This window comes from Bison bison, unplaced genomic scaffold (assembly GCF_000754665.1).
Source record: "Bison bison bison isolate TAMUID 2011002044 unplaced genomic scaffold, Bison_UMD1.0 scf7180017864123, whole genome shotgun sequence".
Classification (NCBI taxonomy): domain Eukaryota; kingdom Metazoa; phylum Chordata; class Mammalia; order Artiodactyla; family Bovidae; genus Bison; species Bison bison.
Window position 1 is genome coordinate 31107 of NW_011494695.1, and position 23380 is coordinate 54486.

The following is a 23380-nucleotide window of genomic DNA, read 5'->3' on the forward strand; positions in this document are numbered from 1 at the left end:
AAATGGGAATAATAGCAGTGCCTGGGCTTCCCTGGTGTCTTACTGGTAAAGAATCTGCCTGCAATGCAAGTGATGCTGGTTTGATCCCTGCAGAGGGGAAGATTCCCTGGAGAAGGAAATGGCAACCCACTGGAAATGGCAATCCAGTATTCTTGCCTGGAAAATTCCATGGAGAGAGGAACCTGGTGGGCTACATCCATGGGATTGCAAGCATCGGACATGACTCAGTGGCTAAACCACCAGCAACAGCAGTGCCTACCTGACAGGGTTGTCATCAAGGTTAAATGAGTTAATATGTGAAAAGCACTTGGAATTGCCTGGCACAGGGAACATATGATGAAATGTTTTTCTCTCACTTCTTCCCCTTTCGCCTCCTCTTTCTCCCCATCCTCTCCCCTCCTCCCTCTTCCTTATCCTCCAATTATAATTATCATCACCATTATGATATAATTACTGCTTTTTCCAGTAAAACAGAGCCTCGGAGCCCCACACTGTAGCTCCCTCCCGGGGTCACTAACAGTGACTAAGACTTCTGTGACTCAGCTGTGGTTTGGTGGCTGCGTGGGATGGGGGGTAGAGCTGAGCCCTGGCAGACTGTTCTCAGGTACGAGGTCAGACCCTCCAGTGCTAAGGCTGAATTTGTAACCAATAAACGGGCATATGTTCATGAACGTGACCTTCAGCGCTCTGTCTCTGGGGTGGGAGGGCATACATACAAACTGACCATGGACCATGGTTCAGATTGTTTTTAGAATTTCTCTGATGCTTCTCCCATCACCATCTCAACCTGAATGAAGGTAATCACCCCTTCAACATTTTGGTGAGAGCGCCTGTCTTTACACATTAAACATAGCTATGCTGAGGTCTACAGGTGTGTGGTCAGACGCTCAGTTGTGTCCCATTCTTTGTGACTCCATGGACTGTAGCCTGCCAGGCTCCTCTGTCCATGGGATTCTCCAGGCAAGAATACTAGAGTGGGTTGCCATTTCCTCCTGCAGGGGACCTTCCCAACCCAGGGACCAAGCCTGTGTCTCTTATGTCTCCTAGGTTCTTTACCACTAGTGTCACAGTTATTTGTGTCCAAGCCTGCCTCTCAGCCTGGGTTGCAACCCCCTAAGGACAGCAGCCTCCTCTCACTCACCTCTGTAGCCTCACCCTTGTACAATATCAGTGCTCCAGAAATCCTGGCTTCCTTGATGAATTGCATTGAACCTGACTTTGGGAAGTTCCTTCAGCACCCTCAGAGTCCTCTTCTGAATCTCCCTGGTGTGGGCAGTCTGTGTCCTTTACGGGTAGATATGGCTCTAAGAAAACACAGAAAGTAGTAATTCTACCCCAAGTTTGGTGAATGAACAGAGCAATGCCAATCCTGTCATATAAATAAATTTACAAGGCTGGGTTCCTTGCGCAGCTCTTAAGCCAGGTCTAGCTGCCATTTCGTTAGAAGCTTTCCAAAAAGTATCTCGAGCAGAGCCTTCAGAACAGGAGGGCGGAGTCCCAAGATCAAGACTCCTTTGGACGCAGCAGGCATTCCTGTGTGAAGCTGTAATGCTGAGATTGGCCACTAGAGGGAGGATGCGTTCTAGGCCCCAGGGGAGCCTCGCAGTTGCTCCAAGAACTTTATAAAGCCTTGCGGCCAGTGCAGCTGCAGTTCACGGCTCAGTCAGTACCTAGCGGAGCCGCTGGTGCCTCCACAGAACATCTCGAGCGCTGCCCGAGGCTGAACGAGGCCAGACACCAAGACAGGGACTCCCACTTGGTCACAAGGTTGAGTCTTGCCTCCTGATCTGATCCTCCTGGAGAAGTGACCCCCGAGACCCTGGGCACCGTGCAGTCTCTATGACTCCGTCTGGATTCGGCTGGCTGTGGGGACAAGCTCTGAGGGGCTGCCTGGGTCTCGGGGTGGGGACAGTGGCCAGCTCTCCAGCCACCATGGCAAATGCCAGGAACTGAGGGGACAGGTTCTGCAGCTTCACTGGGGGCACTCAGGTGAGTCTGGGCACTGACTGTCCTAGCACCTGGGCATGGCTTCTTAAAGGCAGCCGGAGGACACAGGGCACAGGTTTGGGCATCGCGTGGAGGTGCAGGTCCTGGGAGGGGAGGTTGTAACTGTCAGCCTGGGGGATCTGCCAGGTTTTCATCCATCTGTCTGGGCTGGTGAGTGTGGGTATTTGGGAGCCAGAGAAAGTGATTGCTTTAGTGGCAACTCTGCCTGGGTTGTGTCAGAGCTCCAGAGCCTCTTCAGGGAGCAGATGGTACAGGTGACAGTCTCTCCACATGTGTGGTGAATGTGTGTGCATGCGTGTGCCTGTGGGTGTGCCCAGCGGTGGAACGTAGGAAGGCAGAGCTTATTTATAAACCATCTGCACCTCTCTAGTTCTGAGTGATGCTTCAGATGAACTGAGTACAGTTAGAGGAGGAAAGGGCTCAAAACCTCCTTAGCAATTCTCTCTCCAGAGAGGACCTTGTTCACAGTGGTCCCTATCTGATTTTGAGGAGTTACGAGCCCTGTAGTGTTAAATGCTGGAATCCAGCAAGGATGGGGCCACCCCTCTGCAGGAAGAATTGAGTCCTGCTGCTGCCTGGAAGGGGGCTTTGAGAATTAAGGTGCGGCTCTCAGGTCTGGTCTGCATTCACCATTGCTTTCGCAAAGGGGTCCAAATGGCATTGTTTCTGGGACTACTAGGTGGGAGGGAGGTCAAGGGAACCCAGAGACCCCTGTACCAGGCTGCGTGGCAGGATCAGAAGATGCTGGGGGGCTGTGGGTGGTCACCAGGCTCCACCACCATCTTCCTACCTGCCCCATCCATACAGCCCTCCCACATGCCCTGTTCCACATGAGACTCACAGAGACCGGGTGGCTGGGAGGTGTGTCCTCCCTATCGCAAAGGCAGAGGCTGGATGTGTTAGCTGACGGACCAAGCTCCCCGGGGATAAGATGTGGCGCCAGCTTGGGACCCATGTCCTCTGAGACCTCACTCCCCACAGGTTACTTTGGTGTCTACTCCCTGCCCAGGTTTCCATGGCACTGGCCCCCTCCCTTCCAGCTCTCTTAGCTCCAGGGTCCCCACCTGGCCCTCTTCCCTGCATCACCGTGGGACTGAAAGGTGGCCACCGAAAGGGACCGACACATGCATCCTGGCCAGAGAAGCCTCGTGCGGAGCCAGTGCCCTGGGTGGGGTTAAATGCTGGAACTCCTCCTCTCTGACATTCTTCGGTTCCTGCTCCTCTGGGCTTCACTTGGCTTATCTTTAGAATGGGAACAACGGACCAATGCCACCTGCCCCCTTGCAGTGCCCCTGGGAGGTGGGGAGCTCCTGATGGCATACGATCTGTACAGTGTGGGACGAACACACACACATGCTCCAGGGGTGGGGGTGGAGGGTGGAGGCATTGCTCTATCATCACCACGCTTGGCAGTCAGTTGCTCAGACTTGGCCCAAAGGCTATACAACCAATGACTGGAAGGTCTAAATTCCTGCCCCCCATTCCTCAAGAAAGAAAAACAGCCCCAAATAAAACCTGGGGCAGACAGAAAGCTCTTAGGTTTCATTCTCCAGTAACAAACATTAGCAGAGTCGGCTGAGCACTTCTCATCTCAGTGCGCACTCACATCTGGCCCCTCTCCCTCTCCCCCGCCCCCAGGCTGCAGCTCCACCAGCTGAGGGGTGTGGAGAGGGGGCTGGGAGGGGCCGCCCGACAGACACATTCCAGATAAGGGGCCCCGCCTTCCAGCTCTGGTCCAGGAGCTGATGGGCAGAGAGAGAAGGCGGAAAGGCAGATGGGGAAACTGGAGCAACCCCAGCTCTGCACCTCCTCCCCTGGCACTCGGTGCCCCCACAGGCTCTGGGTGGCAGCTGCTGTTGCCTTTGGCAGAGAGAGGGTTCCCCCTCCCAGAGGAGACACTGGCCTCCTGCTTCGTCGCTCCCCAGGACTGAGGCCAGAGGGTGGGGTGCCGCACAGAGCGCTCGTGAAATGAAGGCGTGTCCTCTACAGCTTAGCAGCAGTGGAGCTGCCTGGGGCCCCACCTCGAGGCCCTCCCTGGGTGGAGGACTTGGACGGATGGCCGGCATTAGAGACTCGAAAACTGGACATAATTGCAGCCCAGAAGAAGCTGGGTGCAGGGCTCCAGGAACCCCAGGGGGCAGGGAGGAGAGATGCTGGCAGGCCTGTGGGCCCCCCTCCACCCCTTCCTCCCAGAGGCTGGAGGAAAGGCCCGCAGGGTCTAGGAACACCCTGAGTGGGCCTGTACATACAGGCGTATGTGTGTACACGTGTGCAAGGCATGTGGCTTCTCATCACTGGAGGTCAAAAGCAGACACCCCATCGTCCCTCCAGGGCCAGTGGAAAGACAGGTGGATGGCCACTGTAGGCTCTGCCCTCTTAGCCCTCCTCCTATGACCCCGAGGTCATAGGTCCCTGAAAAGAAAGGTCAGGTCACGAAAATAGGGGATTTGTGTTTGCTGCGTCTGGCAGAGGGATCCAGCCAGCCTCTTCCTTCACTGTCCCCGTTTACTGGAATGGGGGTTGCCTCTTCCCTTCAGTCAGTGGCCGGTGTCCCCTTCCGGCCACCTGCCAGGCCCTACCCCCTCTCCCAGCCGGCTCTCTGGTCCTCAGGGTCGACTCCATGCTGGGCCAAGGACCCCCCCATCGTCCCAGGGCATTTATCTTCCAAAGAATTCACTGTTTAAAAGTGGATTTTTTTTTTTTGCTTCAATATCCACATAGCTATGGGCTTTCCTGGTGGCTCAGTGGTAAAGAATCTGCCTGCAGTGCAGGAGACCTGGGTTTGATCCCTGGGTTGGGAAGATCCCCTGGAGAAGGGCATGGCTGCCTGCTCTGGTATTCTTGCCTGGAGAATTCCATGGACAAGTGAACCTAGTGGGCTACAGTCCATGGGGCTGCAAACAGCTGGACCCAACTTGGTGACTAAACAACAACGACCTACAGAAAGAGCACCAGAACCGAAAGTCGACGTAAATGAATGACTGGAAATGAGCTGAAAGCAGAGGCATTTGTGAAATCACTGAGCGTCTATGCAGGAAAAGGATATCCAGTATTCTATGTAAATAAACACTTTGTGATCCAGCCCCACAAATGAATTCTTCTGATTATACAAAGAACGCAAACATATCGTAGAAAACTCCCAAAATACAGAGAACAAAACTAAGCGCAAATCCCCACAAGCCCCACCAGATTCCTGCAACACGTGTCCCCCGGAGAAACCCAGAGCATCTCCGCATATAATCTCCCGTTGTGCACTCTGGAATGTGTAGATATTGCAAAATGGGATCGTGTGGTGCTTGCTTGTGTAAACGGGGCTGGGTCATTTCAAATAGCGTGGCACTTCCCCGTGTCGAGGGGGCATTCCTGGAGTTCCACGGGGTCGACTCAAAGCCCCAGCCACCCAGGAGACCACCCGGACACCAGAGCCCTCTCCTGGTCTAGGGCTGCCCAGGCCTTGGTGTCTAGGGGACCCCACCTGCTCCCCAGGCTCCCACGGGGGCCAATCCTGCCTGTGGCCCTCTGAATCCAGCTCCTTTGACCATGCCATCCCAGCCAAGTTTGGGAACAGTTCTGGCTTTAGCTGTGTTGGTTGGTGGTCTCTGTACTCTGTTTCATGCCTAGCTTCCCCCCATTTCCAACACAGAGCAGAAACCCCAGTCTCCCTGCCATGCCCAGGACTCCAGAAGCTTGGAGAGGATTCTGTTTGGGTCAGGAGGTTTGGCTCCTCCCGGCCCCACTTGGCACGGCTCTCGGTGCCATGGACCCCACCAGCTCAGGGATCCAGCCCCACCAGAGCTATGAGAGGGAGAGGACAGATCCCATGGTCAGAAAGGTCAGGACTGTGACCGCTCCAAGCCAAGGAAGTTGAGGAGGGGATTCGGATCCTGGTGGCTGATGCCTGCCGATGAGGAAGGGTCCCTGTGTTCAGGCTCAGGGTCATCACGGTGATGCCTTGCTCTACAGATTCATTTCCATCTCCAACTACAGCTTATTCTCTCTCCCCTATATCTGCCCTCTCCTCTCCTGCTGCAGGACATGATGGAGAACAAAGCCATGTACCTGCACGCCACCGTGAGCGACCGTGACTCCAGCTCCATCTTTGAGGAGCCCTTTGATGGCAGGAGCTTGTCCAAGCTGAACCTGTGTGAAGATGGTGAGTGCCGTGGGCTCGGTCTTGGCTGTGAGGTCAGCCCTGCCCGCCCCCACCCTCCCACCCCACCCCACACCGCGGCCTAATACTGCATAGGTCGAACTTCATGCTCAGAAAGGTCTTTCCTCATTCATGTGTCTCAACACACCTATGTGACCACAAAATGAGACCCATTTCACAGATGAGCTAGTGGACTCTGAGAAAAGCATTAGGCGTCACATAGCTCGGGCTTCCCTGGTGGCCCAGTGTTAAAGAACCCTCCTACCAATGTAGGAGACCCGCGTTTGATCCCTGGGCCAGGAAGATCCCCTGGAGAAGGGATTGGCAACTCACTCCAGTATTCTTGCCTGGAGAGTCCCCATGGTCAGAGGAGCCTGGTGGGCTACAGTCCACAGGGTCACAAAGAGTCTGACGTGACTGAGCAACTAAATGACAACAATCACGCAGCCCATCGGTCACAGAGCAGCCCCAGCACTGAGTGTCCTCACTCCTAGCCCAGTCCTTTTGCCTCTCTGCCATCCTCTCCTCTTCAGTGAGGCTGGGGTCATGCAAAAGGCAACTGAACCAAGAAGCTCAGACCCTTTCAGGTGACAGATCTTCAATTCGCTTCCCAGGGCTTTTGCAAGGAGGGCTGCATCCCTCCAGGGTGCTCATCCTCCCCCGAGACTAAGGCCCAGGTCCTGGTGCAGAAAGGGACCCCCTGTCAGTGCACTGCGCTGCGTCTCTGGGGGCTAAAACCCTGGAGCAAATGGATGCAGTTTCCTCCTGAGGAGCTCAGAGCATCTTGCCAACAGCTGACTCCTCTGCATCCAACACAGAGCTCCACACTGCTGCTGCTACTGCTGCTAAGTCGCTTCAGTCGTGTCCGACCCTGTGCGACCCCATAGACAGCAGCCAACCAGGCTTCCCCGTCCCTGGGATTCTCCAGGCAAGAACACTGGAGTGGGCTGCCATTTCCTTCTCCAATGCATGAAAGTGAAAAGTGAAAGTGAAGTTGCTCCACACTGAATAGGTGCTTAATAAATGCTTGTTGCCTGCATGAACACACTCCTCTTTGCAGTTAGTATAGGAGAAGAGAGCTTCATCCTCACTTCAAAGATGAACTGAAGGAAACTCACGTGAGAGTTTTGTGAAGCTTTGTGATCAATGAGATGGAGATTGGCTATCTTAGTTAGGCTTCTCCAGGGAAACAGAACCAGTATGATGTCTACACTTATGAAGAGACCGATTATGAGGAATTGACTCACCTGGCTATGGAGGATGGGAAGTCCCATGATCTTCCCTCTGTAGGCTGGAGACCCAGGAAAGCCGGTGGTGTAGTTTAGTCTGAGTCAGAAGGCCTGAAAATCAGAGAAACCAATGGTGTCAGTCACAATCTGAGGGCCAGAGAGGATGAGATGCTATGTCCCAGCTCCAGCAAGCAGACGGGAAGTAAAAAGCAAATCCTGCCATCTTTTGTTGTATTCAGACCCTCCCACCCACACTGGGGAGAACAGTCTGCTCTGATTCCATCAATTCAAAAGCTAATCTCATCCAGAAACACCCTCAGAGACACCCAGAATGTTTAATCTGGGTACACCACGGCCAACCAAGTTGACATAAAATCAACCATTCCAGATGCCTTCATTCAAACTTTCTCTCAAGCACTATGTTTCACTGTGCTCCACTCTGCCAGCTGCCTTTGTCTTGAAATTCCTCAAAATTAGAAATGACTCCTCATTCAGCCCCATCTTTCCTCCCACCAGGTGCTGAGAGCAGGGAGGGAAGATGGGTGGCTCAGGCAGGACTGGGGATTGTCTCAGCAGGGAGAGGGGAGAGGAGATCTGGGCTCCTTTCCAGGTGGTGCTAGTGGTAAAGAATCCGTTTGCCAATGCAGGAGACATAAGACACTCCGGTTTGATCCCTTGGTCGGGAAGATCCCCTGGAGGAGGGCATGGCAACCCACCCCTGTATTCTTGCCTGGAGAATCCCAAGGACAGAGGAGCCTGGTGGGCTACAGTCCATGGGGTCTCAAAGAGTTGGGCACAACTGAAGTGACTTAGCACGTACACACCTGCCCTAGTAAACTTCCCACCATCAGAACTGTTTCTCTGGATTCCAGTTAACAGACACATTTTGAGGACCCACAATGTGTCAAGCTATGGGTTAGATGCCAGAGATGCTCCAGAGAGAAATTAAACCATTCTTGCCTTCCAAGGGCTTCTGATCCCAGTGGAAGCGACTGGCATAGAGACAGTTACCCACCATATAAAGGAGGTAAAAATATGTGATTATTAAAGTCAAGAAGGATGAACACCTTCTGGTAAAGGCCTTAAAGACTGAATATCATTTTATAAGAGAAGAGGTAGATGGGAAAAATATTACCAGCTGAGCTGCACTGAGATGGGCCAGTGTTTCTCTCAAGTTAATGACTCCTGGGAAGAGATGAAGGACCCTGGGGTGTTGATTCACTAGTCAGTGCTCAGCTGTTCCCCATCATCACATCCACAAAAGTCAAGGTGGCTTTTATATCCTTCAACTGCCCTCTCTCCCCACCAGCCCATCAATAGACCTGGTTTGGCAAGAAAGAACTGGGGTACAGCTCAGAGGGGTAATTGTAGGACCGTGAGGGCCAGTATTGGGCACCAGTGGGGAAAGTCATGGCAGGGAGACCCTGGGGTGGGAAGAGGCCTGGGGGGCTGCTGTTGGGTCATCATTTCTCCTTCTCTTGACCTCTTTGTACCCCCCCTTTACCGAACCTGGGATTTAAAAGGCCATTTGGGGCTTCCTTGATACCTCAGATGGTGAAGAATCTGCCTGCAGTGTGGGAGACCCAGGTTCAATTGCTGGATTGGGAAGATCCCCTGGAGAAGGAAATGGCAACCGGCTCCAGTTGCCTGGAATATTCCACAGAGGAGCCTGGCGGGCTACAGTCCATGGGGTTGCAAAGAGTTGGACACGACTGAGTGACTGAGCACATGGATGAACAAAGACAGGGATCCTTGGAATCTAAAGGAGGCAGAACAAATCAGTTCTAAACCTGATTTGCACATTGTCTGGGTCTTCTGCACACTCATTCCTTACCAGACATGGGGTGGGGGCGTGAGGACTGGAGTATTGAGATGAAACAGCCACCTAAAAGCTCCTGGGTTTCTTGGATTTCCCCTTCCCTGTCATTTCTAAGAGGAAAATGGTGAGCTCTGACTTGGGGAAATTCAAGCCAGATTTGTTCTTTTTCCCCAGCACTTGGCTTCTTTGTCCCTCATCTCTGGAGAGGGAGGAAGGGGTGGGGCTGACAGGGGCAGAGAGAGGTGGACAGAGGTGAGGACCAGCCCGCCCCCCAGGCTTTGAGTAAATGAAAGCAGAGTTGCTGGGACTCCAAGTCCCTCCCTGTATTTTCCCCCTGAAAACAGGGAGGTGGGAAGAGAGGCAGTGCCTCCACTGGGCCCCAGGGATCTTAGGATCAGCGGAAGCAAAGCTGAAAAACTGCAGCCTAGATATTGAGGTAGTGTGTGTGTCTCTGCGACCCCATGGACTGTAGCTCGCCAGGGTCTCCTGGCCATGGGGATGTTCCAGGCAAGAATACTGGAGTGGGTTGCCATGTCCTCCTCCAGGAGATCTTCCCAACCCAGGGACTGAACCCCCGTCTTCTGTGTAGGACTCGGGCTTTAACGCAGGAGGGACTTTAAAGTGTTAGGCTGTACATGCCTTATTTTCAGGCACTGGAAACCCCTCCCCCCTCTCCTCCTTTACCTTTTTGTCCATCTGTCTTTTCCTTCTACCCTGCCTCCATCCCTTTCCTTCTGTTCACAGGCCAGGTGAGAAGGAAGCTGAGGGGCTATTCAGGCTGCAGCTCCCCATCCCCGCCATGACCCTCTCTGGCGTGGTGCCTCCCACATCCTTCCAGGCTCTCTCCCTTTCACCCTCAGCTCCAGGGTGACACCTTTGGGACCTCTCCATCCTCTGCACCCCTTGGCCGGGCCCCCTCTTAGGACCCCACCTGCCTCCTCCCTGTGTCTGAGCCCCACTGTGGACAGGAACGCGCCCAGGGCAGGGGCCTCATCACCTCTGGGTCTCCAGTGGGGAACCTCACCTGTGTGGTTGGAATTCATGGGCAGGCTCACGGCAGAACGTGACCTCCAAGGTCTTCCAGCCAAACCCTCTCTGACCTTGGTGCCCACTGACGCCTCCCACGGAGGAGAAACCCAAAGAGAGGCTGTCTGGGCCTCGACCCCTCCTCCCCCAGCTCCCTCTGTGCCTGCCCCCTCCTCGCTTACCTCCATGGTCCAGCCTTTCTCTTCCCGCCTGAACCCCTGAAGCCTCTCCTGTCTGGCGCCAGTAGGCGGAGGGCTGGGCGTGGGTGATGTTTGGCAGGGCCTGGCTCCTCCACGGCCCTCTCCAAGGGCCAATGAGAGGTGTTAGTGTCAGAAAAATATTGCAGTCATGCTCACCCCGCGGCCTCGGGCCCTCCACCACGCTCCGAGCATCATCCACCGGCTGCAAATGGGCGGCCCGCGGAGGTAATGAGTTACACATGCGACGCCTGCAGCCAGGCCGCTTGCTGAATGTAGGGTCCGAACTCCCTGTTCCTGCGTCCCTGCCCTATAAAATTACATTATTCTCCTCGGAGAACCCCCACGTCCACTTTCTCAGCCATCAAACCTCCTCAGTTCATACGGCGTAGCTGAGGGCTGGCCGGCAGCCGCCCAAGGGTGGATTTCCAGGCAGACCCCCAGCTATCTTGGTCCCGCCCCCTCCACAGGTTGGAGAATCAGGCACCCAGGCCGGAGAGCAGAGATGTTAACTCGTGCGGTGCCGCGGTGCGCTCACCTCCGTGCGCGCTGACTCCGGCTGTGCTCACTGGGGCTGGTGGGCAGGTGCGATCCTGGGTGTCTCTGGCCCCTTTCTTTCCACAAGAGGGAGGGACAGCCAGGGAAGGTGCCAAGAGCCTGGAGAGTGAACTTCGCCCAGCCTAGGATCTGTGCAGTGTGTCTTCCGTTGCCCCTCCACGTCCCCCCCCTGCCACTCAGCTGTCTGCCTTGTGGGGAGCCACCGCAGCATGGAAGATGGGAGATTGGTGTGTTTATTTCCCAGATCCTGTCCTATGGGGTCACCTTGGGCTGCTGTGTCCTTCCGCCTGAGTTCACAGCTCCTTGTAACCACGCTCTCCACGTGGCTTTCTGCTTCCAGGCTCCAGAAAGTGCAGCCCTGGTGGGCTCTGAGAGCCCAGGACATAAGCCTGAGGGCACCACTCTGGCTCTTGTGGGCGTCTCACACCCTTGGCTACACCTTTGCACATATTCCCTTTTGAAAATCCTGTGACGTTCTCTGATTTGAGCGGGCTGTCTGCCTCACTGGGGTCCTGACACCCTCATCCTCAGTGTTCCCATCTGCAAAATGGGAATAATGTTACTCAGCTCTTGGGACCTTGGAGGAATCAGGTTATATAACCTGAATGAAGCACTTCGGACCTAGTACACCCTCAGTACACAGATACTTCACCTCCTTGCCCTTTGGGGAGTCCCCTGAACACCTTGGGGAAGTGGAGAAGGATGGGGGAGACAGAGAGGTCAGGAGCAGCGGCTGTCACCCAGGGTCTCCCAGGGAGCACCCATGCCACTTCTCAGAGACCCCCGGCCCAGACAGTGTTTTAAGGTTGGTTCCTCCCTTTTCTTAAAGAAAGCAGCGTTTGGGTAGTGGGCTTCCCCATGAAGCCTAGATACTCAAGGAAACCGAGCAATTTCTTTTAGTCCTATTCTCCAAATAGTAGAATCTGTAAGGAATATTCTGGGTCCCCAGGGCAGCTGGTTCTGTGGCAAGTCCGTGTCTGTCCACTCCCCACCTCTGTCAAAGTCACTAGGTCCCTGAGGTTGCCTACCGGAAGAGTTAGGGGTGTGTTTCACGGTCGCTGGTGGAAGCTGGCTTTGCTTCAGACCCACGGCCTTGCTCGCCCTGGGTACCTGGGGGCACGTATAACATCTCTAACATCCATAGTAGTCTGCCTCATCCATTACAGGATGGCCTTGCAGGGCGGCAAGAAGCACTGGCCCTGGAGTCCCAGGGACTGGGCTCCATGTCAGGCTCTGACACTTGCAGCCTGTGTAATCCTGATCAGGGGCTTCCCATGTATCTCAGGAGTAAAGAATTCACCTCCCAAGGCGGGAGATGCAGGAGACGTGTGTTCGATCCCTAGGACAGGAAGATCCCCTGGAGGAGGACATGGCAACTCACTGTAGTATTCTTGCCTGGAGAATTCCATAGACAGAGGAGCCTGGTGGGCTACAGTCCATGGGGTGGCAAAGAGTTGGACACGACTGAGCATGCAGCATGCAACCCTGTTTGAGTTCTTAGCTCCCTCTCCTCTGTACAATGGAATAATAATGGCTCAAGACTCAGGGTTCTTGCCAAGCGACATGAGTTATTCCACATTTAGTCCTTGCAGTGCCTGGTGTATGCTGAGTGCTCCTAACCATTAGATCTTAGGTCGAGTGTTGTCGCAGCCTTTCTGTCTGCCTGGGTCCACCCTGGGGCCCACCCAAGGCGCTCCAGTTCCTCCTCATGCTCTATTTTCAGTCTTCAGGACAGAGAGCTTCCTCTCTTCCTCGTTCTAGGTTTATCTGGGGTTGATTCCTGGTGTCAGATAACAAGCAGTGTGATGGATGCCTCCTGGCTTTTCTCCATGTCTTTCCCGGACCATCGACCTGGCCTTCCTGGCCCCTGTCAGCCTGTCCATCCACAGTCATGCTGAACTGTGGGTACGTTCCCTCTGGCTGGCACTGCATGCCTTGGACTCATCCAAATGTCCCAGCACCCAGCGCTGTGTGTTGCCCATAGAAGGTATCTTTACTTGCTGAATGGCCATCCACATCCTTGTTCACCAAGCGCAGAAGCACCAGAATAAAGGAGGGCTGAGAGAGTTGAGTTTAAGACATAAGGAACTGGGACTTAAATCATCCAGAGAGGACAGGGTTTTATAGTGCTGCTGATGCAAACAGAAGTGAAAGATCTTGGGTCCTGCCTTCAAGGGGCTCAAAGTCCCCAGAAGAATTCGCCTGCCAAGATGGGAAACGCATTGACTGCTGACAGACCCTGCCTTACAGTGTGATTCATTCTCTAATGGCAGTGCAGTTAGAGGGGAGAATTTCACAGTCTACCTGGGGGAGAGAGGAAGTTCTCCTGTGACATAGGAGTATGGAGGTGTGGACAGGAGCAGTTTTGGAAAGGCAGTGGGGTTCATGGTTAGTAGGTCCTGGTGAGATCAGGGAAGCCTGAGGGGATGGAGAGCACCGGGAAGACGGGAGGGGCAGCTCTCACTTGGGATGTGTGAAGTCGGGATTAAGAAAGGGCCTCGCTTATTGGTAGAGCCAATCAGAGTCTAGTGTGAGCCACATGAGCGATTCTAAATTTTCTAGTAGCCACACAAAAAGATACATCTGAAAAAAATGTAAATACAGGAACATATTTAATTTAATCCAATATATTCAAAATAGTTGGTTGGGCTTCTCAGGTGGTGTTAGTGGTAAAGAACCTGCCTGCCAATGCAGGACATGTAAGAGACATGGGTTCAATCCCTGGGTTGGGAAGATGTCCCGGAGGAAGGCATGACAACCCACTCCAGTATTCTTGCCTGAAGAATCCCATGGACAGAGGAGCCTAGTGGGTTAGGTCCATAGGACTGCAAAGAGTCAGACATGACTGAAACAACTTAGCACGCAGCACACATTCAAAATATTATCATTTTGATTTGTAATCAGTGTAAAAGTGATGGAGATATTTGTATCTTCTTACTCAGGCTGAGCCTTCCAAATCCAGTGTGCATTTTTGCATTCCGAGCCTGTCTTATCTTTGGCCACATTTCAAGTGGGTCAGAAAAGATGTGACATCAGAAGAGAAAGAGTCAGAAGTGGAGGTTGAGAGACAGCAACAGTGACTGCAGAGAGGGGTAGGGGAGCAGTGTGCTTTAGCAATGAGGAAAAAGTGTACAGTCGTGTGATGTGGAAGCTGGGGCTTTTAGGAAGAAGAGAGAGAAGGTTCTGGAAGTAACAATGAGGAGCAAAGAAAAACACCCCCTGCACCTTTAGGTTGGTTGCATGAGCATAGGAAACAGAAATCTACACTTAAGAGAAGCAGGTTTCAGTTGAAACAAGGAAAAAAAAAAAAAATCTTCCAAGCAGAGGTTGGGGGAATCAGAAATTTTTCAGATGACTGGCTGTGAGGTCTGGGGCCACAGTGGGAAGTTTTCAGCAGACTGGGAGGGAGATGTTAAGGAGGATAAACAGGGCTGCCTGGGGATTACAGTGGGTGATGGGGAGCCCTGGGGCTTCATGGAGCTGGTAGAAGCCAGGACCAAGGCTGGGATGCTGGTCTTGTGGCAGAGCTGCTGGCAAAGCTGAATGTTGGTGATGGGGGTCTTGGCAGGAGTGCAGAGTCCTAGAACTCCAGCACCCCCTCCCTGGTGTGTGGGCCGGGGGAGGGAGGGGTCTTGTCCTGGAGCACCAGGAGCCCTGGAGATCATTTTGGCCTTTGTGGAGGCAGGGAGATCGGGGGAGGCCAGGGCAGGTGATGGGAGGATGGCAGGGGTCCAGTAGAAGTGATGATGCAGTGTGATATGTGCAAACTACCCCAGTGCAATGGCTCCCCTTGATGGAGCTCGTGGCACAGGCAGGCACTGTGCCTGGGGCTTCAATACACCGTCTGCATTAAACCTCAGGTTGTATTATTAGTCCCAGTTTGTCAATGAAAAGATGACGTCTTAGATGAAGTTAATTGCCCAAAGTCACCCAGCTAGTCAGAGGCAGAGCCTGGATTCCAGTCCACAGCTGCCTGATCCTTAAAATCCTGCCCCTCAGCACAGCTCACCTGGTTCACTGCAGTTCCAGGACTCAGAGACCCTGTGCATTTAAGAACCAGGCTGCTTGTGGTGAAGGGCTCTGAGCGGATTCTTGGGAGTTTCAGAGGTGGAGCTGTCCTGGGTTATGACATAGCTAGGGCAGGGCCGTGGGAATAAATGGCTGTGATGCAGGAGACAGATGGGATGAATTATTCTAAAAGGTGCCGCTGGCAAGAAATAGATATAAACCCAAATAGGTTTGGACAAGAGCATAAGGACGGAGTCTTAAGTGGCTTTGGCGGGAAGCCTGGGACAGTAACCTCTACGGATATTAGGTCAGAAAAATGCCCCTCCCTCCCTCTTCACTACACCATCTCCTGGGGCTTCTGGAGTCCAACCTGCCCATGCAGAGTTCAGCAGGAGGATTGGGAAGACATAAATCCAGCCATGACGAGGGGGCCCAAAGAGGTAGGGTTGGCGGGGACCCTGCCCTGCAGACACATATGCTGGCTAACCTAAGATCCAGCCACAGAGCTGGTGGGGACCTGTGATGGTCCCAGCCTTCTGCATGGCGTCCTGAAGCCCACCTGCTCCCTGATGCCTTCCCACTTCCAGTTATCTGGCTTGAGGTTGAGTTCAAGTCAGGATAACCAAGATGTTCACAGCGGGCAGAAGAAACCCTGTCTTTAGGAAATCTTGTTAAAAGAGTCTATCACACAGAGTGAAATAAGTCAGAAAGACAAATATCGTATATTAACCCATATATGTGAAATCCAGAAAAATGGTAAAGTTGAATTTATTTGCAGGGCAGGAATAGAGACACAGACGTAGAGAATGGACTTATGGACCCAACAGGGGAAGGAGAGGGTGGGAAAGATTGAGACAGTAGCATTGACATTAATATATACACTTGAAATTCTCCAGGCAAGAATGCTGGAGTGGGTTGCCATTCCCTTCTCCAGGGGATCTTCCCGACCCAGGAATCAAACCTAGGTCTCCCATCTGCAGGCAAATTTTTTACTGTCTGAGCCACCAGGGAAGCCCCTAATACGTATGCTATCATGTGTAAAATAGATAGCTAGTGGGAACCTGCTGTATAGCACAGGGAGCTCAGCTCGATGCTCTATGATGTCCTAGAGCAGTGGGATGGGGGTGGGAGGGAGGGAGACTCAACAGGGAGGGGATATATGTATATATACATATAACTGATGCACTTTGTTGTACAGCAGAAACAAACCCAACATTGTAAAGCAATTGTATTCCAATTAAAAATAAGAGAGAGAGGCAGCTCCAGGGACGGGGCTGGCTCTAATCTCGGAGATGCAACAGTGAGTGGTAGCGTGAAGCAAGATATTAATTTCTCTTCCTGGGAATTGAACCTGGGTAGCCTGGATGGAAACCAGGAATTCTAGCCATCAGATTAGCAAGGACTAGAGGCTAGAAGCTGTTTTTCCTGGATCTTTGCCACCAGTGAAAAATGCATTTATCCTGGAGGCAGAAACTGTAACCTGCCTGCCTGCTAAGTTGCTCAGTCGTGTCTGACTCTTTACCACCCTGTGGACTGTGGCCCACCAGGCTCCTCTGTCCGTGGGATTCTCCAGGCAAGAATATTGGAGTAGGTTGCCAGCCTCCTCCAGGGAATCTTCCCCACCCAGGAATCGAACCCACCTCTCTTACATCGCCTGCATTGGCAGGCAGGTTCTTTACCACTGGCACCACCTGAGAAGCTCTAGAAACTGTAAATGCAGGTATGAAGTTTATTATTAGAGACATAGCACACCAGCAAGTGGGAGAGAACATAGGACAATGGCTTGTTTAGTTAAGAGGCAGAAGCAAGGCAGAGATGCACTCGGAGAGAGAAAGAGTGTGGGGTCCCCCTGGTGAGAAGGAGCCCAGTAAGGAGGCAGTTAAGTCCTTTATACAGGGCAATTCTTCCGGGTCTTTGTCTTCCTTCAGGCCGATTATCTGGCTTCTTTTTCCACACCTGACCTAGCCTAGGACACTCCCTGGGTGCACACATACCCCTCGGGCAAGATGCATCTCAAAGTGAAGGCTTCTAAGAGGAGTAAGACTCATTATGACCCGGTGTTATCCCTTTACTTTTGACCCACAAGGAGCCTTTCTGCACAAGTATAATGTCTCCCTTCTCCCAAAAGAGGAGGGAGCAAAAAATCCTTTAATCCTTTACTCACTCAGGGTTTTGCCCCTCTTTGTCCCTGCCACAACTATTACTTTGACTTTTGCCATGACTGTCACCTCAACGTGTTTACAAGAGACAAAGCCTGGCTATCTACCCTGTTTCTGTTGTTACTTCCATTTCGGAGGGCAAACAGGAGGCTGATTGTAAATGCCTTAACTGGAGCCCACCCAGCTCAAGAAATGCTGACAGTTGTTAAGTATCCAGCCTGAAGATCACTTCTTCCTTCCCCATGAAATGCAAACAGGAGGCCAGTTGTAAATGTCTAACCTGGAGCCCATCTATTTCCTACATCAGCTTGGGTCTCCTCTCCTGGCACTCAGTGCAGGTTAGTTTCCATCATCCGTGGTCACCTTGGGGAGCACAGGGAATCCAACCAGTGGAGGAGGGAGTTGGAAGATAGACAGTGCCAGGGACAGGGGGCAGAGGGCAGCAGTCAGGTTGTGAGTTGCAGACTGAAGAGAATACTGAGCATAAGGGGAGACAGGGCAAGCTTCCTGTCTGCAGGTTGCAGGAACCCTTTGGTTTCCGCTTGCCCTGCTCTCCTCATATGTTGATTCATTCAGCACTCTTCACTTTTTTTATTTTTCAAACTTTTATTTTGCATTGGGGTATAGCGGGTGGCTCAGTGATGAAGCATCTGCCTGACGATGCAGAAGATGCACGTTCAATCCCTGGGTCTGAAAGATCCCTTGGAGGAGACCATGGCAACCCACTTCAGTATTCTTGCCTGGAAAATTCCATGGATGGAGGAGCCTGGTGGGCTACAGACCATAGGATTGCAGAGTCAGACATAACTAAATGATTGAGCATGAAATAGTCAGTTTTTAACAAACAACGTTGTGACAGTTTCAAATGAACGAGGAAGAACATATCCATTCTCCCCGAAACTCCCCTCCCATCCAGGCTGCCACATCAGACTGAGCAGAGTTCCCTGGAGCACTGTTCACCGTGAACAGCGTCTCTGAAAATGATCTTATAGTTTGTCTACAAGTAACAGTGAGCTTGATCTTGTCCCTTTGCCAGATAAGTTCTATCTTGGCATCTTAGTTCTCTGGCCCTTTTCTGACCTCAGTGTACTCTGCCAGATGTACGAATTCACTCCTTCCTTCTGGAGCTGGAAGGATGAAGTCCTTCCTGATGTCCAAACCTGGATGAAAGATGATGTCCCAACCCTAAGGGCGGCTATTAAAATGTAAATGTGACATCTGAAGTATTCTAAGCATTTCCAGGACATCCAAGGGGAGCTGCCTTTTGTGTGTAGGTTTATGGGGCTGGGGATGGGGGCCTCTGAAGGATGCTGACAGGCTAAAGGTGAAAAGGACACTGTCACGCCAGGGGGTGGAAGAAAAACCAGCCTTCCAGGAACCTCAGCTTATGGGGTATGTCCTTTCCCTGCCCTCTGTGAATGGCCTTCCTGCTAAAGGCATTTTGTTTTGTGATCAGGAATATAAAAATGGTTGTTCTGGTTAAGTTTTCAAAGCCCAAAGTTATTTCTGGATAGTTTAGACCCTAGGGGGCTTCCTTGGTGTTTCAGATGGTAAAGAATCTGCCTGCAATGCAGGAGACCTAGGTTCAATCCCTGGTTTGGGAAGATCCCCCGGAGAAGGGAATGGCAACCCATTCCAGTATTCTTACCTGGAGAATTCCATGGACAGAGGAGCCTGGCAGGCTACAGTCCATGGGGTCGCAGAAGAGTTGGACACAACTGAGTGACTGAACAACAACAATTAAAAATACAGTGAAAAATAAAAGAAACAGCACAATACCTGGATACAAAGATGAATTGTGTGCAGAGAGGAAGCTGTTTCTTATCCCAAGGCCCCAAGATGTCAAAGTATCAAATACAGAAACTAGAAGACACATTTTTAATTTAATTTTGTTTGTTTTTAAGTTGGCTGTGTTGGGTCTTAGTTGTGGCACATGCCCCTTGGCATGTGAACTGTTAGTTCCCCTACCAGGGATCGAACCCACATCCCTGCATTGGAAGGTGAAGTCTTAAGCACTCGACCACCAGGGAAGTCCCTGAATACATGGTTATTGCAAAAGCCTAAACAATGGCTTGGAGGGCCCAGTGTATCTGTGTTCGTTTACTAGACTCTCTTATCTATACACAGCCAACAAATGTTGATTGAGTATCTGCTACATGCCAGGACCTGGGGGATCCAGAGATGAATCAGGGATCTCACAGACCCTGCCGTCTCGGAGCTGACTTAGGACAAATCTGTGTTTTCATTCATTGATTGATGAGTGTGATTCTGTTCCCATTATTGGCTATCTGATCATTGGCCATCTGCCAGTGAAGCTCTATACATGACAACCGTTGGTTCCAGCCCTTACCAGGGGGCAAAGGTTCAGTGGGTCTGAGGACAGTCATCTTTGCTCAGACCCAATAAACTTCCTTCAGTGGCCCAGTCTCTACTGCTTCCTGTGCGGAGGCCAGAGCGGGGATGCTTCGAGCCTGGAGGCCTCAGAGATGGTTCCAGTTCAATTCCATACAGGTGATATGGGCTGTGGCCTTAGGCTTCCTGTCTTTAAAACCAGATCCCCAAGCACCTACATGTCCATCGACAGAGGGATGGATAAAGAAGCTGTGGAACATGTATATAATGGAATATTCAATTCAGTTCAGTTCAGTTCAGTCGCTCAGTCGTGTCCGACTCTTTGCGACCCCATGAATCGCAGCACGCCAGGCCTCCCTGTCTATCACCAACTTCCGGAGTTCACTCAGACTCAAGTCCATTGAGTGAGTGATGCCATCCACCCATCTCATCCTCTGTCGTCCCCTTCTCCTCCTGCCCCCAATCCCTCCCAGCATCAGGGTCTTTTCCAATGAGTCAGCTCTCGCATGAGGTGGCCAAAGTACTGGAGTTTCAGCTTTAGCATCAGTGATTCCAATGAACATCCAAGACTGATCTCCTTTAGATTGGACTGGTTGGATCTCCTCGTGGTCCAAGGGACTCTCAAGAGTCTTCTCCAACACCACAGTTCAAAAGCATCAATTCTTCAGCCCTCAGCTTTCTTCACAGTCCAACTCTCACATCCATACATGACCACTGGAAAAACCGTAGCCTTGACTAGATGGACCTTTGTTGGCAAAGTAATGTCTCTGCTTTTGAATATGCTATCTAGGTTGGTCATAACTTTCCTTCCAAGGAGTAATCGTCTTTTGATTTCATGGCTGCAGTCACCATCTGCAGTGATTTTGGAGCCCCCCAAAATAGTCTGACACTGTTTCCACTGTTTCCCCATCTATTTCCCATGAAGTGATGGGACCAGATGCCATGATCTTAGTTTTCTGAATATTACTCAGCCATGAAACGTAACACGTCTGAGTCAATTCTAGTGAGAGGGATGAACCTATATCTTGTTATACAGAGTGAAGTCAGAAACAGAAAAACAAGCATCGTATATTAACAAGCATCGTATATTAACACATTGTATGTATGGAATGCAGAAAAATGGTACAGATGAACCTATTTGCAGGGAAGGAACGGAAGCGCAGAGGCAGATAACAGACTTGTGGACACAGTGGGGAAGAGGAGGGTGGGATGAACAGAGAGAGTGGCATTAAAATGAATGCATTACCATATGTAAAACAGATAGCTAGTGTGGGAAGTTGCTACCTAACAGAGGGAGCTCAACTCAGTGCTCTGTGATGACCTGGGGGTGGGAAGGAGGTTCAAGGGGGAGGGGACATATGTATGCATAGAGCTGAAACTAACACAACATAGTAAAGAAGTTGTCTTCCAATTAAAATGAAACAGAACACCCCCCTCCCCACCCCACCAGATACTTAAATGGCCCTTCCAACTCAACTTTCCAACTCAACTGGTGGCAAGAGTTGGGGCAGTGAGACGGGTGGGGGTGGGATATTTAAGGTAACCATTCCTGCCCCGAGGACTCACCGATTCTTCTGACCAAGGCAGACCAGGGCAGGGGCTGGATGTTGCTCCAGCAGCCAGGAAAGAGTAATGATTTAAGTGTGGAAATAGCTGAGCCCTGGCCTCCACATTGCAAATGCATCATCAGATGATTTATTTCCTCTGATGAGATGCCAGGAGAGGAATTGGGAATCTTTTTGAGAGGGATTCCAGGGTCACTCCACTGGAGGAGCGTTTCTGGCCCCACTTTAGACCGAACCCTGAGCCCACTGTTGTTATATATATATACACATATAAGTTTATTTATTTATTTTCGGCTGTGCTGAGCCTTCTGGGGCTACTCATTGCAGTGGCTTCTCTTGTTGCAGAGCATGGACTCCAGGTGCTTGGGCTTCAGTAATTACAGCTCCCAGGCTCTACAGCACAGGCTCAGCAGCTGTGGTGCACAGGCTTAGTCACTCTGTGGCTTGTGGGATCTTCCTGGATTGTGGATTGAACCCATGTCTCTGCATTGGCTGGTGGATTCTTTACCACTGAGCCACCAGGGAACCCCAACCCTCACCTTCACTCCCTTTGTTGTTTTGGGTCTCTCTGCATTGACACAGCCTTCCTTCCAATCCACGTACTGCCCATGTTGGATAAGAGTACAGGCATCTCCCCTGAGCCCCAGGACCTCATTCTTTTCCTAGCCCCTCCCCTCCTCCTGGGTTGCGGTGACCAGCCAGCTTACCTTGACTGCCCTCTGTCCCCTCCCACCTGGCTTTCTCTCCCAGTCCCTCAGCCCTGGTTGCAAAATTATATGCACATCAGCCAGTCTCTTCCCACTGCTGCAAAATAAGCACACAAGCCCCTGATTGTTCTCAAAAATTTTCATGCAGAGTAACTTGAGAAACAGATAGGGCCGGAGAAAAATAACAAATATTGCAAGGAAGTTACAAAATACCTCTACGAGTACTTGAAGAAACTGTCCTAGGTCATCATAACATCTAAATTGAATTAGCTCCACCCTCCCTCCCTCTCCCTTTCTTAGAAATGGGATCCCATCTGATCACACGGCATACTGTATTTTCCTTTGTCTCTCGCCCTCACAGGGCTGTCTGCCTCGAAGACTCAGGTGTGAGGGCCAGTGGGCCAGTTGGTGCTGGGTGCTCACCCGGACCCCACTGGTGGTGTGGGACCCTCCCAGACTCAGGTCCGGTGAAACTGCTCTGTCAGGTCCTCGCCTCACACCCTCCTTTATTGAGGGAAAGTAAACAGAGGTCCCCGTGAAAGCCAGAAAGCCGTGGCGGTTTCAAAGACAGAGGTCATTTGGGGCTCTCTATTACAATGAACAATGTGGGTGATGAGTAACCAAGTGAGTATGATGAAATCAGCCTTGGGTGGGTTTAACAAGATCCTTTGATGAAATGAGTGCCAAGGTCCCTCCCAGCCATAAAAACCTTATCTCCACCTGCTGTGTAGGAGCTGTGGGACCACAGAGAACAAAAAAGAAACAGGCTGTTTGTTGTGTGTTCCTGTGCTCTGCCGCTTTAGTCGGGTCTGACTCTGCGCCCCATGGACTGCAGCCCTCCAGGCTCCTCTGTCCGTGGGATTCTCCAGGCAAGAATGCTGGAGTGGGTTGCTGTGCCCTCCTCCAGGGGATCTTCCTGACCCAGGCATTGAACCTGTATCTCCTGCATTGCAGGCAGGTTCTTCACCCACTGAGCCACCTGTCTGTTGTTGCTGAAACTCAAGTAGGTGTCAGTTGAATCATTTCATTCTGTTTTATTTTATTTTTTTAATATTATTTAGACTCAGATTCTTTGGGAAGAAGTTAATACCCACTTTTTTTTCTGTTTTTTTTTTTAATTTAAATATATATTAAAAATTTTACAATGTTATGTTGGTTTCTGCCATACAGCAATGCAAATAATACCCACTTTTGGTCAAATGCAATTTGTGAGTATTTTTTCAAATGGGAGGCAAATAAATTCAAAATAACTCCCCAAATGCCTTAAAATTATAGTTAAGAAATTGAAAAATCAAGGACTTCCCTTGTGATCCAGTGGTTAAGACTTTGCCTTCCAATGCAGGGGGCATGCATTCAATCCATGATTGGGGGAACTAAGATCCCATATGCCCCATGACCAAAAAGCCAAAACATAAAACAGAAACAATATTGTTAACAAATTCAGTCAAGACTTAAAAAAATGGTCCACAGCAAACAAAATCTTACAAGAAAAAAAAAAGATACTGAACAATCAGTTTTGCAAAGAAAGGCTAAATTGATGCAGGGGCTGCCTCAGCGTGCTTTCTCAGGCTCTCCCAGCCAGTATGAACAGAGGCAGGCTTTG

General features: G+C 51.4%; 1 protein-coding gene across 1 annotated transcript in view; it reads left to right on the forward strand.

Annotated features, from left to right (window-relative positions):
• The first annotated feature begins 1650 nt into the window (after window positions 1-1650).
• SCARA5 (scavenger receptor class A, member 5) overlaps window positions 1651-23380 on the forward strand; it is a 133962-nt gene continuing 112232 nt past the window's right edge. The window contains exons 1-2 of the mRNA XM_010839607.1: window positions 1651-1989; window positions 6040-6160. Of these exons, the coding sequence (XP_010837909.1) occupies window positions 6043-6160 (118 nt within the window). The 5' untranslated portion in view covers window positions 1651-1989; window positions 6040-6042. The remainder of the gene's footprint in view (window positions 1990-6039; window positions 6161-23380) is intronic.